Source organism: Lepus europaeus, chromosome 9 (genome assembly GCF_033115175.1).
Source record: "Lepus europaeus isolate LE1 chromosome 9, mLepTim1.pri, whole genome shotgun sequence".
Classification (NCBI taxonomy): domain Eukaryota; kingdom Metazoa; phylum Chordata; class Mammalia; order Lagomorpha; family Leporidae; genus Lepus; species Lepus europaeus.
Window position 1 is genome coordinate 25,080,230 of NC_084835.1, and position 21,382 is coordinate 25,101,611.

General features: G+C 36.9%; 1 protein-coding gene across 1 annotated transcript in view; it reads left to right on the plus strand.

The window, feature by feature from the left end:
* Window positions 1-21,382, plus strand: part of DOCK3 (dedicator of cytokinesis 3) — a 455,873-nt gene that overhangs the window by 72,858 nt on the left and 361,633 nt on the right. Inside the window, exon 4 of the mRNA XM_062199955.1 lies at window positions 6,875-6,930. Coding sequence (XP_062055939.1) covers window positions 6,875-6,930 — 56 coding nt within the window. The remainder of the gene's footprint in view (window positions 1-6,874; window positions 6,931-21,382) is intronic.

Below are 21,382 nucleotides of genomic sequence, written 5' to 3' on the forward strand. Positions count from 1 at the left end.
AATTTTTTTAGTGGTATTTGTGGTCTTGACCACCTTCCTACTTTGCTTCCTACATTAGTACTTGAGGGTTAGTATAAGGACTATGGTCACTGACATTATTGTATGTTTGTCAAAATGCCAAATTGATGCTTAGTGTGGTTTGAAAACCTTATTTAGGGAGACATGAATGGCAAAACTTACTTTAAAATGTTAACAGTTTTTTTGATTATCCATTGCTGGACAACAAAGTACCCTAAAATGTCAAGGATTAAACTAATAACTAGTTTATCTCTTATGATTTTGGGGCTTTATTGGGTCAGCTGAGTGTTATTTGGATACACGTGAGGTCACTTGGTACTATAATCATTTGGAGTCTCAATTGACTGGAATTTAAAAGAGGATGCGCTCACATGTTCTGCATCTTGGCTGGTGTGACTAAAAGGCTGACCTTAGCTGTACGATCAAAATATGTTTAATTTAGGTAGGCTTCTTATCTTGGCTTTACTGAATAGTGCTGCGCTGAACACAGGAAGGGTAGGTGTCTTTTACATGTGCTGATTTCATTTCCTTCATATATATATTCAGAAGTTAAAAGCTGGGTCATATTCTAACAAGCTAAAAAATTCTTCTTACTTGTTTTATTTATTAGAGAGAGATCAAGAGTGAGTGAGGGAATGTGTGTGAGACAGTTTCCCTGTCTGCTCATTCACTCTCCTAACTGCCTGGAACACTTGGGCTGGGACAGGTGGAAGCCAGAAGCTGGGAATTCAACCTGAGTCTCCCACTTGGGTGGGAAGGACCCAAGGATGTAAGCCATCACCTGCTGCCTCCCAGGTTATTCATTAACAGGAAGTTGGAATCAGGAGCATAGCCAGGACTTGAACCCAGGCATTCTAATTGGGGATATGGGCATGCCAAGCAACATTTTAACTGCTATGCCAATGGTTAACTCTTATTTTAGAAAAATATTTATTGATTTATTTTGAAATTCAGAGTAATATTGAGAGCCAGAGCGAGAGAGAAATAGATATTTTCTATCCATTTGGTTCATTCCCTGCATGGCTGTGGCAATCAATACTGGCCCAGGCTGAAGCCAGGAGCTTCATCCAGGTCTCCCGCGTGAGTGACTTGGGCTTAAACATCTGGGCCATCCTCTGCTGTTTTCCCAGGGCATTAACAGGAAGCTGGATTGGAAGTGGAGCAGCAGGGACTTGAATTAGCTCCCATATGGGATGCCAGCATCACAGGTAGCAGCTTTAACTGCTGCTCTACGATGCTGGCCACACTTCCCAAACTGTAAAGGGTAAGCTAACAGCACTTTTTTCCCAAACCATTCCAAACACCTGAAAGGGGGGAAACTTCTAAAACCAGACAAGGACACAACAAAGAAAACTATAGACCAGTATCCCTGATGAACATAGATGCAGAAATTCTCAATAAAAATACTAACAGTTGGAATACAGCAGTACATCAAACATACAATTCATCATGATCAAGTTAGATTTACTCCTGGATGCAAGGATGGTTTAACATACACAAATCAATAAATTTAATATATCACATAAACAGAATGACGAACAAAAATTATGATTGTTTTAATAGATGCCAAAAAAATTCAGTAGAATTTGCCATCCTTTCATGATAAAAATATTGGACAAATTAGGTTTATAAGGAACAAACCTCATATTAATAAATACTTTATATGACAGATCCACAGTGTGGATACAAATACAAATGTCTAGAGTTTCTTCCATTGTTGATTTCCAGTTTTAGTCCATTGTGGTCAGAAAAAAATACGTGATGTAACTTTTCTTTAATTCATCAAGGTTTGCTTTGTAGCCTACAGTGTGGTTTGTCCTAGAGAAGATTCTATGTGCTGATAAAAAGTATTCTGCAACTGTTGGATGAAATATTTCATAAATGTCTGTTAGGTTTGTTTTGTCTATAGTGTAGTTTAACTCTGATGCTTCCATGTTGATTTTTTTTATCTAGATGATCTGTCCATTGATGCAAGTGGCATATTGAGGTCCTCTACTATTATTGTATTGGAGCTTATCTCACTCTTTAGATCTAATGTTACTTCATGAAATAAGATTCATTGACATTAGGCACATACAAATTTACAATCATCATATCTTCTTGTTGAATTATGCCTTGATCATTGTATTGTGACCTTGTTTATTTTTACAGTTTTTGTCTTAAATCCGTTTGATATAGGTATAGCTACTCCTGCCTCACTTTGGTTTCCGTTTGTGTGGAATATTTTTTTTTCTGTCCTTACATTGTTAGCTTGTGTGTCTTTATTAGTGAACTGAGGTTCTTGCAAACAGCTTACCATTAGAGTTTTTTTTTTAATCCATTCAGCCAGTTGGTAGCTCTTAATTGGGATTTTAATACATTAACATTCAAGGTTATTATTGATAAGTAATGATAGTCCTGTTACTAAAAATTCTATTTTTAATATCTTGTTTTTAGTGGGTTTTATACTTTCACATTTTCATTTATGTTTTGCTTCTCTATGTAGGACTCCCTTAAGCATCCTTTCTAAGGGTGGTCTGGTGGTGATTAATTTCCTTAGCTTTTTTTTTTTTTTATCTTAGAAAGTCTTTATTTCTCCTTCACTTTTGAAGGATATCATTGATACAGTATTGATGATTGGCAGTGTTTTTCTTTCAAAATGTAGATTATATAATTTCATTTCCTCCTGATATGTAAGGTTTCAATGAAAAAATCTGTCAATCTAATGATAGTTCCCTTAAAAATGACATGACACTTTTTTCTTGCAAATTTTAGAATTTTCTTTCTGTTGTACTTAATTTTTTTATATCTAGAAACCTCTTATTTAAGGTATACAAATTTCATGCATTGTGTATATACAAATTTGGGAACACAGTGATTCTTCCCACCTCACCCTCCCTCCCACCCATGCTCCCAACCTTCTTCCTTCTCTCTCTCCCATTCCAATTCTTATTTTTTGCAAAATCTATTTTTATTCAATTTTATACTAATAAGATTAATCCTACATTAATTAAAGAGTTCAACAAATAATATGAAGAAAAAAAAAACAACATTGTTCCTCAATAGTCAAGAAGGATTGTTCCAAGTCATCACATCTATAGCCAATTTTACTTCTATAGATTGCATTTTAGGTGCTGTATTAGTTAGCACACCAGGTAGAACATACGGTATTTGGGTTTTTGGGACTGACTTATTTCACTTAGTATAATGGTTTCCAGTGCAGACATTTTGTTGAAAATGACAGGATCTAGTTTTTTCTTTAGCACTGTGCAGTATAGTATATTTATACCATAATTTTTTTTTTATTTTTGACAGGCAGAGTGGACAGTGAGAGAGAGAGACAGAGAGAAAGGTCTTCCTTTGCCGTTGGTTCACCCTCCAATGGCCACGGTGGCCTGTACGCTGCGGCCGGTGCACCACGCTGATCTGAAGGCAGGAGCCAGGTGCTTCTCCTGGTCTCCCATGGGGTGCAGGGCCCAAGCACTTGGGCCATCCTCCACTGCACTCCCGGGCCATAGCAGAGAGCTGGCCTGGAAGAGGGGCAACTGGGACAGAATCTAGTCCCGACTGGGACTAGAACCTGGTGTGTCGGTGCCGCAAGGCGGAGGATTAGCCTAGTGAGCCATGGCGCCGGCCTCTTGTGTTTCAATATGAAGTTTAGCATCATTTCTTCTAGATCTGATAAGAATGTTGTTGGTATTGTTATTTGGATTGTGTTGAATCTGTAAATTGCTTTTGGTAGTATGGACATTTTGAAGATATTAATTCTTCCAATCCACAAATGTGGAAGATTTTTTCATTTTTTTTGATGTCTTCTGTTTCTTTCTTTAATATTTTGTAATTTTTATCATAGTGATCTTTGACCTCCTTGGTTAAATTAATTCCAGAGTATTTAATATTTTATGTATATGTATTGTGAATGGGATTGTTCTTTCTCAGTCATGGTATATTCTGTGTATATAAAGATAATAAATGCAGAGGCTATTGAATTTTTTGTGTTAATTTTATATATCCTGCCTCTGTACCAAATTTTTATGAGTTACAATAGTCTCTTAGTGGAGTTATTTGGCTCCCCTGTATATACACAGTTTCAATGGCAGATAGGGATAGTTTTGCTTCTGCCTCTCCAATTTGAATCTCTTTGATTTCTTTTTCTTCTGTTAGTTGCAGGGATCACATGTTGTGTCTGAGCTCATTGCTACATGTCTGTACCTTCCTTGCTAATCTATAGCATACCTCTTCCTTCTGTAGAATTTCCACTGCAGGTTTCTTTCCTACTGTCCTCTGTGAATGTAATATGTCTATTTTTTCTTCCCCCCACCTAAAGCAGTACATGTTTTCCGTGTTTAGCCATCTTGGAATCCCTACCTTGCTTTTGTGGGTGGGAATTTGGCTAGCTGTGTGTGTGTGTGTGTATTGTGTGTATGGTTTTTTTTTTTTTTTGAGTTTTGCAGATGATGGTGATGTTTTATAACAGTATAGTGGTTATTTTCTAAAAATTTTCTATGTTGATTTACTGAAACCTTCCTGGTCTTTTGGCTAGAAAGAGCAGTCTTTTGTTGGGGTCTCTTTTTTTTCTAGGGCTGTTGGTATTTATAGATTTTATCTTCTTCAGCTTCCAGTAGTACATATGACGGGTTTTCAAAAACTTCATGAAGAATGTACACTATGTAAAAACTATGCTTGAGTTCAGATTTTTTTTGCACCAAGGTAAACTTATCCTTTAATTCCATTTTCTGTGAACTTTTTGAAGTACCGTCTAAATAGGTAGCCAAAAAAAAGGTCTCAGTAGTTTACCACTGTATTGTTTTTTGTGTCTCAAAATCTAGTTGATTTGCATTATTCTCTCCACCTTTCATAGTCTTCATATTTTTGTTTTTATATGATATAAAGTGTTAAAGATTGCTTTAGCAGGAGGAACAGTGAAAAGTGTGTCCCTTATGTCTTCTCAGAAGTGTATGTGATCTTGTGAGATTTAAAAATTTTTGTTACAAATTCTTCCTTTACAGATAATGAGTAATCATCATTTAGTTGTAGTTACATGGAATTATGTGCTTTATCCTATTTTTAGTCCAAAATACTCTAATATTAGGATTATCTGTTGCTGTAGGTCATCTTTTATTATGAGCTAACTTATAAGATACATTACTATAATCCAGTTTTTGATGGCCTTGTATGGTATAGATTGAGTTCTTTATTGATTATAGTGTAGACCAAAGAGTATACCAAATTTAGGCCATCTGTGTTTTTATTTGAAGGGAATTTCATAATCAGTAAAAAGAGTATGATGATTAGAACATTAAATTTTTCTTTATGGTTGGGTAGATTATTTTTTTTTGGATTATTATTTTTTGGGTGGATTTATTTTTATTTTTTTTGAAAGAGTTACAGAGAGGTAGAGGTAGAGACAGAGAGAGGTCTTCCATATGCTGGTTCACTCCCCAGATGGTTGCAATGGCTGGAACTGCGCCGATCCAAAGCCAGGAGCCAGGATTTTCTTCTGGGTGTTCCACCTGGATGCAGGGACCCAGGGACTTGGGCCATCTTCCACTGCTTTCCCAGGCCATAGCAGAGAGCTGGATCGGAAGAGGATTAGCCGGGACTAGAACTGGCGCCCATATGGGATGCTGGTGCTTCAGGCCAGGGCTTTATAAAACCTGCTGCACCACAGTGCCGGCCCCAGAACATTAAATTTTTTAAAGAATGCAATTCTTTTTTTTTTAACTTTTATTTAATAAGTATAAATTTTGAAAGTACAGCTTTTGGATTATAGCGGTTTTCCCCCCGATAACCTCCCTTCCACCCGCAACCATCCCATCTCCTACTCCCTCTCCTATCCCATTCTTCATTAAGATTCGTTTTTAATTATCTTTATTTACAGAAGACCGACTTAATATATACTAAGTAAAGATTTCAACAGTTTGCACCCACACAGATACACTAAGTATAAAATACTGTTGGAATACTAGTTTTACCGTTAATTCTCATAGTACAACACATTAAGGACAGAGATCCTATATGGGGAGTAAGTGCACAGTGACTCCCGTTGTTGATTTAACAGTTGGCACTCTTATTTATGACGTCAGTAATCACCCAAGGCTCTTCTTATGAGATGCCAAGGGTATGGAAGCCTTTTGAGTTCACAACTCCAACCTTATTTAGGCAAGACCATAATCAAAGTGGAAGTTCTTTCCTCCCTTCAGAGAAAGGTACCTCCTTCTTTGATGGCCTGTTCTTTCCTCTGGGATCTCACTCACAGAGATCTTTCATTTAGGTCATTTTTTTTGCCACAGTGTTTCCATGCCTGAGAAACTCTCATAGGCTTTTTAGCTGGATCCAAGTGCCTTAGGGCTGAAGAATGCAATTCTTATCTCTTAGAAATTGAAGTCAGAATTATGGTAAATACTAAACTGGAGACAGTTTGTAAAGAATAAAAGAGTACGTATTTAAAGAAGCTGTCAAATTGATTTTTTTCTTCTGTTTATAAATGTTAGCCAGAGTCTGAGAATTGTTTGTGTAGTTCAGAACTATAATTTAAATTGTTGATTAGATGATAATGTTGGTTTTGGAGACACATGAAAAATGTGTATGTAATACTGTATTCTGAGATTAATTTGATGGACCACCTTTAATATTTAACTTAAAAATTAAATTAAAAAATTTATTTTTGCTGTACTAAAAATCAGTTTTCTCCTGAGCAGACTCTGATTGTATATTGGCATGAAATTCCTGTATTATGTGCTTAGTATAACTTTGTATTCTTAATGTGCAATGGGATTGCTAAATTAGAAAGTCTATGTTTCAATTACTATTTTAGTATATGTGAATTGTTAATCAAAATTTACTTTTTCTAATGGGTGTCTTCACTCTTTTATAGGGGATCTTCCCTGCAAATTATATTCACTTGAAAAAAGCAATCGTCAGTAATAGAGGGTGAGTAATTGGCCTTACTCAATTTTTAAAACCTATTTACTTATTTGAAGGGTGGAGTTACAATGAGAGAGAGAAAGAGTGAAAGAAAGAAAGAGAGAGAGACAGGGATCTTCCGTCTGCCGGTTCACTCCTCAAATGTCCACATCGGCCAGGGCTGGGCCAGGATTCAGGAGCTTCATCCAGTTCTCCTATGTGGTCGCAGGGGCTTGAGCATTGGGCTATCTTCTGCTTTCCCTTGATGAATTAGTAGGGAGTTGGATTGGAAATGGAGTAGCTGTACCACAGCGCTGGCCCAACCTTACAAAATTTATTTACAGTTGTTATCAGTGGCAGGAGAAGGTTGTTTGTCTTTTTGGTTCATAGTATAAAAGACCCTACTGGCATATTTTTCTTGCAAAGGTATACATGCTTTATCATATGTAATTCTGAGGACATAGCATTTTTCTCTTTAAGTACTAGCAACTTTAATCTGTTTTCCTATATACTGGAGAAATAATTATAGTTGTTAATTATATAAAAACAATCATAATGGGTCTTATGTTTGTTACTTCAGATGTCCACATCCAGTATTGGAGTGCTTGGGTTCAAGTCTTTGCTCTGCTTCCAATTCATTCTTCTTGCTAATGTGTACCCTGAGAGGCAGCAGGTGATGGTTCATGTATTTGTGTCCTTGCACTCACTTGGGAGACTTGGATTGAGTTTTGGGCTCCTGGCTTCCACCTGACCCAGTCCTGGCTATTGTGGATCTTTGGGTTGTGAACCAATGGATGCAAGATTGCTGTCTTTCAAATAAATAAAATGAATTTAAAACTTTATATGTGAATTTTTTTTTTAAAGTCATGTACTATTTTCAGAGCTATCACTCACAGGATAAGATTGGAGATAATTTTGTCATTTTGTTCATTTATGTCAAAGTAAAAGAAGCTTAAAAATCTTTTATTTGTAAGTAGAAATTGAAAATATATTGAAGGGATACTTTTAAAATATACAATATCAATATATAAAAAGAGTTTGATAACAAATTGCAAAACCAAAGCAGTCTACATTTAAGAGACAAGTAAATATATCAAAATGCTGAACAGAACAATTGCATAAGTTTGAAATTGACATCCTGTGATTTGATTACTGATTTAGCCCTTGTCTATATTCCTGGGGAACAGTGCTCTTTCTGCTTTGAACTTGTTGAACACTTTACTTAGTTGAGTAATAAACTTGTAATTATAAAATAAATTGAAAATGTCTTACTTCAAAAATCAATAGAAAAAAGAAAGACCCAGGATGGAGGGGTGGAAGGAATTATTGTTATCTTCTTAGAATTGTATCTATGAAATACACAAAATCTGTTTTCCTTATATTAATATTTAAAAATTAATAAAAATAATTTCTTTACTGTTATATCCTTTTACAAAAGTTAATTTTGTAAAATTATGATGAATTTCAAAATTCATCATTTAAAAATATAAAACTTGGGACCAGTGCTGTGGCACAATGGCTTAAGCTACTTCGTGCAGTGCTGGCACCCCATATAAGTACTAGTTTGTGTCCTGGCTACCTCACTTCTGATCCAGTTCCCTTCTGATGTGCCTGAGAAGGCAGTGGAGATCAGAGGATGGTCCAAGTCCCTGGGCCCCTGCCACCCTCATGGGAGATAGGAAGATCCTGGCTCCTGGCTTCAGCCTGGCCCAGTCTTGGCCATTGTGCGATGGAAGACCTTTCTTTCTCTTTTTTACCTCTGCCTTTCAAATAAATGAATAAATCTAAAATAAATTAAAAAAATATAAAATTTAAGTGCTGTATAATTTTCAATTGAGATAGCTTTCTTTCGTAGAAATAATCTTTTGACAAGAGCGTACATATATATCAGAGTAACTTCTAGTCAGTTTGGGTTTACTCAGGAAAATAGAAACTACATAAATCACCTTGTGTGGTGGAATTTAATGTAGTGTGGTAGAATTTAATGTAGTGTGGTAGAATTTAATGTATTTATTCACATGTTTGAAAAGTGAAAGAACAAAAGAGAAATAACTGTAACCCAGATACTATAATTATACAAAATAACCTGTACTCTTACTTGATTGCTATAAAGAAGATAGTAGGATAGGTACCTGGATGATAGATTTTGTGACACTAGGTCTCAAATGGATCCAGTGAGAAGGAGACATTACAAGGTTTCTGGTGAAGAACATAGCAATAAGGTTGTTTTGCGAATGCCAAAGTGGAGGCTGGAACCAGTTTAAACTGGTGGGGTATTGTTTAGGAGAAAGAAACACACATCTCTTTACCACTTACTCTCCAACACTTTCGAATGTTCCTAGCTTACTAAGGAGACTGGAAAAAAGCTTGTGAATTGCAGCCTCAGGATCATTGCTTAGGAATATAGATTTGAAGATGGTATCTAAAATGATTGGTATGCCTTACAAATTAAAATTTGTTATTAGGGAATAGTAAGAATATAACTTAGAGTATTCTTATATAGACAAACAGCTAACATACTTCCCCTTCTCCTTTTACAAAATGTTTAAATCCACAAAGATATAAAAGGAAAAAAAAACCTTTTACACCCCATATTAGTGAGCTTTTCTATTGGTAACCTGCAACCTGATGGTTATAAGTAAGGACTATTTAAAAACAAGAAATAAGAAGTAGTGTGGGAAATGGTAATATCTGGACTTCGGGTTAGTAGAGCATGTGGATTAGAGGTGTGGGGGCAGCTAAGAACAAAGAAAAAGAGTTTATGGCTCACGGCATCTAGCTTGGCTGTGTGATATTGTGAGAAGTATACAATTCTAATGTTTCTCCCTCAGGGAGGGAGAGGAATAGAACAGGCATCCGGTGTCAACAGCCTTTTAGTGCCCTGCTCCAGAGAAAAGGGCTGGATAATACCCTGTGGTCCATGTGATTCTGCAAGATTTGGAGAAGGTGCATAGCTGAAACTTTTTCTCTAGGAAAGATGGAAAAGAGTGTGTATCCAGTGTCCTTCCTGTGCAGTGCCCTAAGGTTAATACATGAGAAATTGAGTGCAGCCAAGCCAACATGGCCCTCTGAAATTTGGAGAAGGCACACAACTTTGAGATTCCCAAGAGGAAAGAAGGAATGGAAATTAATAGAAAAGATCTGAGAAGCTCCTTGATTCTCAGTTGGGCTGATTACTGAGCGCCTTCCCCTGTAGAAGCCATTCCATAAAGACCAGGAGAGTTGACTACTTCAGAAAGCTACAAAGAATATGAAGAAATGGTGAAATATGACACAACCGAAGGATACAAACATCTAGTAAATGAATCTGAAGAAACGGACTTCTGTGAATTGCCTGATGAAGAATTCAAAATAATTATCATAAAATTCTGTGAGTTGCAACAAACAGAGGTAGACAACTAAGCAAAATCAGAGATGTGATACATGAGCATCATGAAAATATCAATAGATAGAAACCATTTGAAATAAAAAGCAAAAAAAAAAAAAAAAAAAAAAAACCTGAACCATTTAGACTTTCTGCAGCTGAAGAACACAGTAACTGAACTGAAAAGTTCAATGGAAAGCTTCAATAGAATTCTTGATGAAATAGAAGGATGAATCAGTGAATTCAGAGTTTATTTGAAATTACATATTCAGAGGAACAAAAAGAAAAAACAGTAAAAAAGGATGAAGTAAGCCCAAGGAAATTAAGGGACATAATCAAGCATACCAGTTGATGCAGTATGGGATTAAGTGAAAGTTAAAGAGAAAAAGGACAAAAAGTTTACTTAAATAAATGATGTATGGAGGCATCCACAATTTGGGAAGGGAAATGGATATCACTTCTTGAAGACTGTAAAATGCTGTTAAGATAAACTGAAAGAAATCCAAACCAAGGCATATTATAATCAAATTGTCAAAAGCCAAAGACAGGAATTTTAAAAGCAAGTAGAAAAAGGAACTCACCATGTACAACGGAATGTCGATATAAGACCATCAACACATTTCTTTTTTTTAAATAAATTTTATTTAATGAATATAAATTTGCAAAGTACAGCTTATGGGTTACAATGGCTTCCCCCCTCCCAAAACTTCCCTCCCACCTGCAACCCTCCCCTTTCCCGCTCCCTCTCCCCTTCCTTCACATCAAGATTCATTTTCAATTCTCTTTATATACAGAAGATCAGTTTAGTATATATTAGGTAAAGATTTCAACAGTTTGCCCCCATATAGCAACACAAAGTGAAAAAAAATACTGTTGGATTACTAGTTATAGCATTAAATAAGAGTGTACAGCACATTAAAGACAGAGTTCCTACATAATATTTAAAAAAAAATTGCTTAATTTTCTGTGCCATTTCCAATTTAACACCAGGGTTTTTTTTTTCATTTCCAATTCTCTTTATATACAGAAGATCGATTCAGTATATAATTAGTAAAGATCTCATCAGTTTGTATCCACGCAGAAACACAAAGTGTAAAAATACTGTTTCAGTACTAGTTATAGCATCACTGCACATTAGACAACACATTAAGGACAGATCCCACATGGGATGTAAGTACACAGTGACTCCTGTTGCTGACTTAACAGTTTGACACTCCTGTTCATGGCGTCAGTAATCTCCCTAGGCTCTAGTCATGAGTTGCCAGGGCTATGGAAGCCTTTAGAGTTCGCTGACTTTGATCTTATTCCGATAGGGTCACAGTCAAAGTGGAAGTTCTCTCCTCCCTTCAGAGAAAGGTACCTCCTACTTTGATGGCCCCGTTCCTTCCACTGGGATCTCACTCACAGAGATCTTTCATTTAGGTCTTCTTTTTTTTTCTTTTCCATGGTATCTTGGCTTTCCATGCCTACAATACTCTCATGGGCTCTTCAGCCAGATCCGAATGCCTTAAGGGCTGATTCTGAGGCCAGAGTGTTGTTTAGGACAACTGCCATTCTATGAGTCTGCTGTGTATCCCACTTCCCATGTTGGATCTTTCTCTCCCTTTTTGATTCTATCAGTTAGTATTAGCAGACACTTGTCTTGTTTATGTGATCCCTTTGACTCTTAGACCTATCAGAGCCATCGGTTGTGAACTGAAATTGATCACTTGGACTAGTGAGATGGCATTGGTACATGCCACCCACCTTGATGGATTGTATTGGAATCCCCTGGCACATTTCTAACTCCACCACTTGGGGCAAGTCCGATTGAGCATGTCCCAAGTTGTACATTTCCTCCCTCTCTTTTTCCACTCTTAAATTTAACAGGGATCCCTTTTCAGTTAAAATTTAAACACCTAAGAATAAATGTGTGTTAATTACAGAGTTCAGCCACTAGTACTAGAACAAAAACAACAACAACAAATACTAAAAAGGATAAAGTATTACATTGTACATCTAGAGTCAGGACAAGAGCTGATCAGGTGATTGTTTCTTATAGTGTCCATTTCACTTCAACAGGTTGCCCCTTTGGTGCTCAGTTGTCTCCGATCAGGGCGCCAGCATCTATTGTTGGTAGATTTCTGAATGTGAGCCATTCTCACCGGGGTGAGGTGAAACCTTATTGTGGTTTTGATTTGCATTTCTCTGATTGCTAGTGATCTTGAACATTTTTTCATGTGTCTGTTGCCCATTTGATTTTCCTCTTTCGAAAAATGTCTATTGAGGTCCTTGGCCCATCTCTTCAGTGGGTTGTTTGTTTTGTTGTTGTGGATTTTCTTGATTTCTTTGTAGATTCTGGTTATCAACCCTTTATCTGTAGTATAGTTTACAAATATTTTTTCCCATTCTGTCGGTTGCCTCTTCACTTTCCTGACTGTTTCTTTTGAAGTACAGAAACTTCTCAATTTGATGCAATCCCAAATGTTAATTTTGGTTTTGACTGCCTGTGCTCCTGGGGTCTTTTCCAAGAAGTCTTTGCCTGTACCTATATCTTGCAGGGTTTCTCCAATGCTCTCTAATAATTTGATGGTTTCGGGTCGTAGATTTAAGTCTTTAATCCATGTTGAGTGAATTTTTGTGTAAGGTGAAAGGTAGGGGTCTTGCTTCAAGCTTCTGCACATGGAAATCCAATTTTCCCAGCACCATTTATTGAATAGACTGTCCTTATTCCAGGGATTAGTTTTGAATCTTTGATCAAATATAAGTTGGCTGTAGATGTTTGTATTGGTTTATGGTGTTTCTATTCTGTTCCATTGGTCTATCCATCTGTTTCTGTACCAGTACCATGCTGTTTTGATACAACTGCCCTGTAGTATGTCCTGAAATCTGGTATTGTGATGCCTCCGGCTTTGTTTTTGTTGTACAAGATTGCTTTGGCTATTCGAGGTCTTCTGTGTCTCCATATGAATTTCAGCATCATTTGATTTCCAGATCTGAGAAGAATGTCTTTGGTATCTTGATTGGTATTGCATTGAATGTATAAATTGCTTTTGGGAGAATGGACATTTTGATGATATTGATTCTTCCAATCCATGAGCATGGAAGATTTCTCCATTTTTTGGTATCCTCTTCTATTTCTTTCTTTAAGGTTTTGTAGTTTTCATCGTAGAGATCTTTAACGTCCTTGGTTAAGTTTATTCCAAGGTATTTGATTGTTTTTGTAGCTATTGTGAATGGGATTGATCTTAGAAGTTCTTCCTCCGCCGTGGCATTGACTGTGTATACAAAGGGTTTTGATTTTTGTGCATTGATTTTATATCCTGCTACTTTGCCAAGCTCTTCGATGAGTTCCAGTAGTCTCTTAGTAGAGTTCTTTGGGTCCCTTAAATAAAGAATCATATCATCTGCAAAGAGGGATAGTTTGAGTTCTTCCTTCCCTATTTGTATCCCTTTAATTTCTTTTTCTTGCCTAATAGCTCTGGCTAGAACTTCCAGAAGTATATTGAATAGCAGTGGTGAGAGTGGGCATCCCTGTCTGGTACCAGATCTCAGCGGAAATGCTTCCAACTTTTCCCCATTCAATAGGATGTTGGCCGTGGGTTTTTCATATATTGCTTTGATTGTATTGAGGAATGTTCCTTCCATACCCAGTTGGCTTAGAGTTTTCATCATGAAAGGGTGTTGTATTTTATCAAATGCTTTCTCTGCGTCTATTGAGAGAATCATATGGTTTTTCTTCTGCGGTCTGTTAATGTAGTGTATTACGTTGATTGTTTTGCGAACGTTGAACCATCCCTGCATACCAGGGATAAATCCCACTTGGTCTGGGTGGATGATCTTTCTGATGTGTTGTTGCATTCTGTTGGCCAGAATTTTATTGAGTATTTTTGCATCTATGTTCATCAGGGATATTGGTCTGTAATTCTCTTTCAATGCTGCATCTTTTTCCGGCTTAGGAATTGAGGTGATGCTGGCTTCATAGAAAGAATTTGGGAGGATTCCCTTTTTCGATTGTTTTGAATAGTTTGATAAGAATAGGAGTTAGTTCTTCTCTAAATGTCTGGTAGAACTCAGCAGTGAATCCATCTGGTCCTGGGCTTTTCTTTGTTGGGAGGGCCTTTATTACTGTTTCAATTTCTGTGTCAGTTATGGGTCTGTTTAGGTTTTCTATGTCTTCCTGGCTCAATTTAGGTAGGTTGTATGTGTCCAGGAATCTGTCCATTTCTGATAGGTTTCCCTGTTTGCTGGCATACAAGTCCTTGTAGTAATTTCTGATGATTCTTTTTATTTCTGTGGTGTCTGTTGTTACGTTTCCATTTTCATCTCTGATCCTATTGATTTGGGTCTTTTCTTTTTTTAGTTAGTTGGGCCAATGGGGTGTCAATTTTGTTTATTTTTTCAAAAAACCAGCTCCTTGTTTGGCTGATTTTTTGTAATGTGTTTTTGGATTCAATCCTGTTGATTTCTTCTTTGATTTTAATTATTTCTCTTCTCCTACTGGGTTTGGGTTTGGTTTGCTGCAGATTTTCTAGATCCTTGAGATGACTTGAAAGCTCATCTATTTGGTGCCTTTCCAATTTCTTGATGTAGGCACCTACTGATATAAACTTTCCTCTTAACACTGCTTTTGTTGTATCCCAGAGGTTTTGGTATGTTGTGCTTTTAGCCTCATTTCCTTCCAGAAAATTTTTGATTTCTCTTTTAATTTCTTCAATGACCCATTTTTCATTCAGGAGCATGTTGTTCAGTCTCCATGTGTTTGCACGTGCTCTAGGGATTCCCGAGTTGCTAATTTCCAATTTCATTACTTTGTGGTCTGAGAAGCTGCATGGTATTATTCTAATTCTTTTGAATTTGCTGAGACTTACTTTATGGCCTAGTATGTGGTCAATGCTAGAGAAGGTTCCATGTACTGCTGAGAAGAATGTAAAGTCCTTAGATGTAGGATGAAATGTTCTGTAGATATCTGTTAGACCCATTTGAGCTATAGTGTCATTTAAATCTAAAGTTTCCTTGTTGGTCTTCTGTCCTGTTGATCTGTCTATCTCTGAGAGTGGAGTATTGAAGTCCCCCAGTAGTATTGTATTGGAGTCTAAGTCTCCCTTTAAGTCCCTTAACAAATCTTTTAAATAAACCGGTGCCCTGTAATTAGGTGCATATACATTGATAATCGTTATATCTTCCTGTTGAATGGATCCCTTAATCATTATATAGTGCCCCTCTTTGTCTCTCCTAACAGTTTTTGTGGTAAAGTTTATGTTGTCTGATATTAAGATGGCTACGCCCACTCTTTTTTCATTTCTCTTGGCATGGTATATATTTTTCCAGCCTTTCACTTTCAGTCTGTATGCATCATTGTTGGAAAGATGAGTTTCTTGTAAGCAGCAAAAAGATGGGTTTTGTTCCTTAACCCAATCAGCCAGTCGGTGTCTTTTAACTGGACAGTTCAGGCCATTAACATTCAATGTGACTATTGAGAAGGAGTAACTTTGCCCTGTCATTTGCCAAAGATTTTTTCTAATATATGGTTTGAGACTCCTGTGATCTTTTGCTGTGAGGTTTCCTTCCTTTACCTTCTTTCATATTGGTGACCGTGTTTCTGTGTGTAACACATCTTTAAGCATCTTTTGCAGGGCTGGACGAGTGGCGACAAATTCTTTCAATTTCTGTTCGCTGTGAAAGGTCTTTGTTTCACCTTCATTCACAAATGAGAGCTTTGCAGGATATAATATTCTGGGCTGGCAGTTTTTCTGTCTTAGTACCTGGGCAATATCTCGCCATTCTCTCCTAGCTTGTAGGGTTTCTGAGAAAAGTCAGCTGTGAGTCTAATTGGAGATCCTCTGAGAGTAATCTGACGTTTCTCTCTTGCACATTTTAAAATCTTTTCTTTGTGTTTCACAGTGGTGAGTTTGATTACAACGTGTCGTGGTGAGGATCTCTTTTGGTCATGTTTATTAGGGGTTCTATGAGCTTCCTGTACTAGGATGTCTCTGTCCTTCTCTAAACCCGGGAAGTTCTCTACAAGTATCTCACTAAAAAGGCCTTCTAATCCTTTCTCCCTCTCCATGCCTTCAGGAACTCCTAGAACCTGAATGTTGGGTTTTTAAATAGTATCCTGTAGATTCCTGACAGTATTTTTTAGATTTCTGATTTCTTCTTTTCTTTGATTTGACTGTTTCCTTTCCTGTTCTCTGTCTTCTAAGTCTGATATTCTCTCTTCCTCTTCGCCCATTCTGTTTTTAAGGGTCTCTAATGCGTTTGTCATTTGATCTATTGAGTTCTTCATTTCATTATGGTTTCTTGTCACTATCACAGTTTCATGTTCTACTAGTTGTTTCATTTCATTTTGATTCCTCCTCAATATTTCATTTTCACGAGAGAGATTTTCTATCTTGTCCATTAAGGATTTCTGTAGTTCAAGAATTTGTTTTTGAGAACTTCTTAATGTTCTTATCAATTTTTTGAGATCTGCTTCTTGCATTTCCTCTATCTCTTCATCTTCATAATCTTGGATTGGGGTGTCTTGTTCATTTGGGGGCATCATAGTGTCTTCCTTGCTCTTGTTACCTCGGCTTCTACATTTGTTGTTTCGCATGTTGGAGATAATTTATGTTTTTTTTTTTTTTTGCTGTGGTGTTTTTTTCTCGTTATACTATGCCTCTAAGTGGGCTGTCTGCTTTGATGGATCCTTAGAGGCTGTGATGAGTGTGGCCAGAGAGCTGTGCTTGATTCTTCAGGTTTAGGACTGTGCAAAAATGAATCACCCAGATTATTCTCTCCCTTGCTCCTTGCTGGATCTCTCTCTCTCTCTCTTTTGACTCAGTTGGGAAGTAATTCCGTACAGCTGAGTGGAATTGAGGGTAGTTGAAATCTGGCCTCTGTGAGAATTCGTTTGATCTACCCCTGGGACTACACAAAGATTTTATGCAGTCCTCAATGTGTTCTCAAGTTTCACCATAGATCCAAAATTACTGAGTTTGTGTATTCGTTGCCGCTTTACATATGTAAAATGGTGCCTGCTCTTTGTTTTGCTCAAGTGGAGAGAGAGGCCTCTGCCTTTCCCCACCAATGTCTGGGGTTTCTGAGGCTTTTGTCTTACCTCTGCTTCCCGCCCTGGCGAGATTCTGCGGCTCGGCTCCCGCGGCGGTGCTTCCACATGGTGGGCTCCCTGTAGGTCCTCTGTGTCACATTCACTAGGTTCAGAAGCGTTTCCTCTGCAGTTTTTTCTTGAATCTTTTCATCAGGCTACAGTAATTCCACTTTTATGGAACTAAATCTTCGCAGACTGTTGGCGCACGTCCTCACTATCCGCCATCTTGGCTCCGCCCCCTCCCCACTCTTATATTTAACAGGGATCAGTTTTCAGTTAAAATTTAAACAGCTAAGAATAATTGTGTGTTAATTACAGAGTTCAACCACTAGTACTAGAACAAAAAAATACTAAAATGGATAAAGTATTACATTGTACAACAACAGTCAGCACAAGAGCTGATCAGGTTACTGTTTCTCATAGTGTCCATTTCACTTCCACAGGTTTCCCCTTTGGTGCTCAGTTTAGTTGTCGCCGATCAGGGAACACAAATGATATTTTTCTCTTTGGGACTGGCTTAATTCACTCAGCCTGATATTTTCCAGATTCATTCAATAGATAACTCTTTGCTATGTTGATTTAATTTTTCTTGAGTAAATTCCCAGGAATGGGATGGATGGTCATATGGTAGATCTGTTTTCAGAATTCTGAGGAATTTCCATATTATTTTTCATAATGGTTGTACTAGTTTACATTCCTACCAACAGATATTAGGGTATCATTTTCTCCATATTCTCATGAGCATTTATTTATATTTTTATTTTTGGATGATAGTCATTCTAACTGGTGTGAGATAAGAACCTCCTTGTAGTTTTCATTTGCATTTTCTGATGACTAATGATCCTGACCATTTTTCATTTATCTTGTTTGGCATTTATATGTCATCCTTTGAAAATGCCCGTTCATGTCTTTTGCCCATTTCTTAACTGGATTGTTCATTTTGTTGTTGCTGAGTTTCTTGAATTCTGTATAGATTCTGGTTATACTCTATAGATTCTGGAAATACTTCTCCATTCTGTCTATTGTCTCTTCTCTTTGCTTTGTTTCTGTTGCAGTGCATAAGCTTCTTAGCTTGATGAAATCTCATTTGCCCATTTTTGCTTTGATTGCCTGTTTACGGGGTCTTTACCAGGAAGTCTTTTCCTATGCCAATATCTTGCAGAGTTTCCCCCAATGTTTTCTCCTAGTAAGTTGGTAGTATTAGGTCATAGACTAAGATCCTTGATCCACAGTGAATTGATTTTTGTATAAGGCATAAGATAGGTATCTTGTTTTATACTTCTATATGAAGATGCAGCTTCTTTTGTTGGAGAGATTTTCTTTTCTCTGGGGATTAATTTTAGCTCATTTTTCAGAGATTGGTTGGTTGTAGATGTGTGGATTAATTTCTAGGGTTTTTATTCTGTTCTGTTGGTCTACATGTCTATTTTTATGGCAATACCAGGCTGTTTTGGTTATAAATGTTTTGATTCAGTGTCATACATTGCCTTGATCATGCTGATGAATGTTCCTTCTGTACCCAGATTGCTTTAAGTTTTTATCTTGACAGAATGTTGTATTTTATCAAATGCTTTCTATGTATCTGTTGAGATAATCATATGGTTTTTATTGTTCAGTTTGTTAATGTGATGTATCACATTTATTAATGTGCATATGTTGAACCATCCTGCATACTAGGGATAGAACCCACTTGGACTGGGTGAGTGATATTTTGGTTGTTGTCAGATTTCATTTACTAGTATTTTGTTGAGTATTTTTACATTTGTATTCATAAGGGGATATTAGTCTATAGTTTTCTTTTCTTTGTTTTTCAGGTTTTGGAATTAAAGTGATTCTGGCCTTATTAGGAGTTTTGGAAGATTCCTTTCTTTCAGTTATTTTAATAGTTTGAGAAGAATTGGAATTAGTTTTTTTTTTTTTTCTTGAAGGTTTGGTAAAATTCAGCAGTGAAGCTGTCTGTTTCTGGGCTTTTCTTTGTTGGGAGGTCTTTATTACCTACTCTATCTCTGTCTTGGTTATTAGTTTATTAGGCTTTTTATGTCTTCATGACTCAAATGGAGTAGATTGTATGTGTCCAGAAATCTATACATTTCTTCTAGATTTCCAATTTGTTGGCATATAGCTTTTTGTAATAATTCCTGATGATTCTTTCGATTTCTGTGGTATGCATTTTAATGTCTCCTTTTTTCTCTCTGATTTTATTGAGTCTTCTCCAATTTTTTTTTTTTTTGCTAGTTGGACCAAAAAGCAGCTCTTCCTTTCAATGATCTTTTTTTTGTTGGTTTGAATTTTATTTTTTTATCCCTAATTTTAATTATTTCTTTCCTCCCACTAATTTTTCTTAAATATTTATTATATTTATTTAAAAGGCAGAGTTATATATATATATATAGAAGGAGAGGGTAGATAGATCTTCCATCTGCTGGTTCACACCCTAAATGGCCTCAGTGGCCAGAGTTGGACCCGATTGAAGCCAGGAGCTTCATCCTGGTCTCCCATTTGGGTGCAGGAGCCCAAAGATCTGGGTCATCTTCTTTTTTCCCAGGTGCATTATCAGGGAGCTGGATCAGATGTGGAATAGCCAGGATTTGAACTGGCACCCATATGAGATAACTGGGGTCACAGGTGGCAGTTTAACCTGTTAGGCCACAATGGCAGCCTCCTAGTTTTGGGTTTGGTTTATTATTGCTTTTCTGGGTCCTTGAGATATATTGTTAGATCATTTGTTTGATGCCTTTTCAATTTCTTGTTGTAGGTGCTAGTTCCTATAAACTTCCTTCTTAACACTGCTTTTGCTGTATCTCATAAGTTTTGATATGTCGTTTTGTCATCTTCATTCATTTCTAGGAAGTTTTTTAATTATCCTTTTGATTTCTTCTCTGACCCACTGTTCGTTTAGGAGCATGTTATTCAGTCTCCATGTGTTTGCATATTTTCTAGAGTTTCTTAAGTTGTTAATTTGCAGCTTCATTCCATTGTGGTCAGAAAAGATATGTGGTAGGATTTTAGTTGTTTTAAATTTGTTGAGACTTGCTTTATGGCCTAGCATATGGTGTATTTTAGAGAAATTTCCTTGCATCGATGAAAAGTATCTGTATTCTGCTGCTGCTGTGTTGAAGTGTTCTGTAGATATCAATTAAGTCCATTTGGTCCGTAGTATTGATAAACTCTCTTGTTTCTCTGTTGATTTTTTTTTTTTGGTCTTTTTGATCTGTCCACTGATGAAAGTGGGATGTTGAAGTCCCCCATTTTTATTGTATCGGAGTCCATGTCTTCCTTTAGATCCATTGGCATTTGTTTTAAATAGCCAAGCGCCCTGGCATAGGGTGCATTTATATTTGCTATTATCCCATCTTCATGTTGAGTTGATCCCTTAATCATTACTTAATGCTGTGCTTTCTCTCTTTTAGCTGTTTTTGTGTTAAAGTCTGTTTTATTTGTTATTAGATTTGCTACAATTTCTTGTTTTTGCTTTCTGATAATGTGGATTATTTTTTTCTACTCTTTCACTTTCAGGCTGTGTATCTTTGTTGTTGAGATGTGTTTCTTGCATTCAGTAAGCAGATGGGACCTGTTTTTAATCCATTCAACCAGTGTGTCTTTCAGTTGGAGAAGTTAGGCCATTTATATTCAAAGTATTATTGATAACTAATGACTTGGTCCTGCCATTTTCCCTAAATATTCTTATTATTTGCTTTGGATTTCCTTTGTACTTTTACTAGGAGATTTTTCTGACTTTAATTCTTTTTTTTGTATTTATTTATTTGAAAGGGAGAGTTACAGAAAGGCAGAGGTAGAAAGGGGGGAGGGAGCGAGGGAGGGAGGGAGGGAGGGAGGGAGAGAGAGAGAGAGGGAGAGAGGTATTCCATCTGCTGGTTCATTCCCCAAATGGCTCCAATGGTTGGAGCTGGACCAATCTAAAGCCAGGAGCCAGGAACTTCTTCCAGGTCTCCCACGTGGGTACAGGGGCCCATGTACTCGAGTCATCTTCCACTGCTTTCCCAGGCCATAGCAGAGAGCTGGATCAGAAGTGGAGCAGCCAG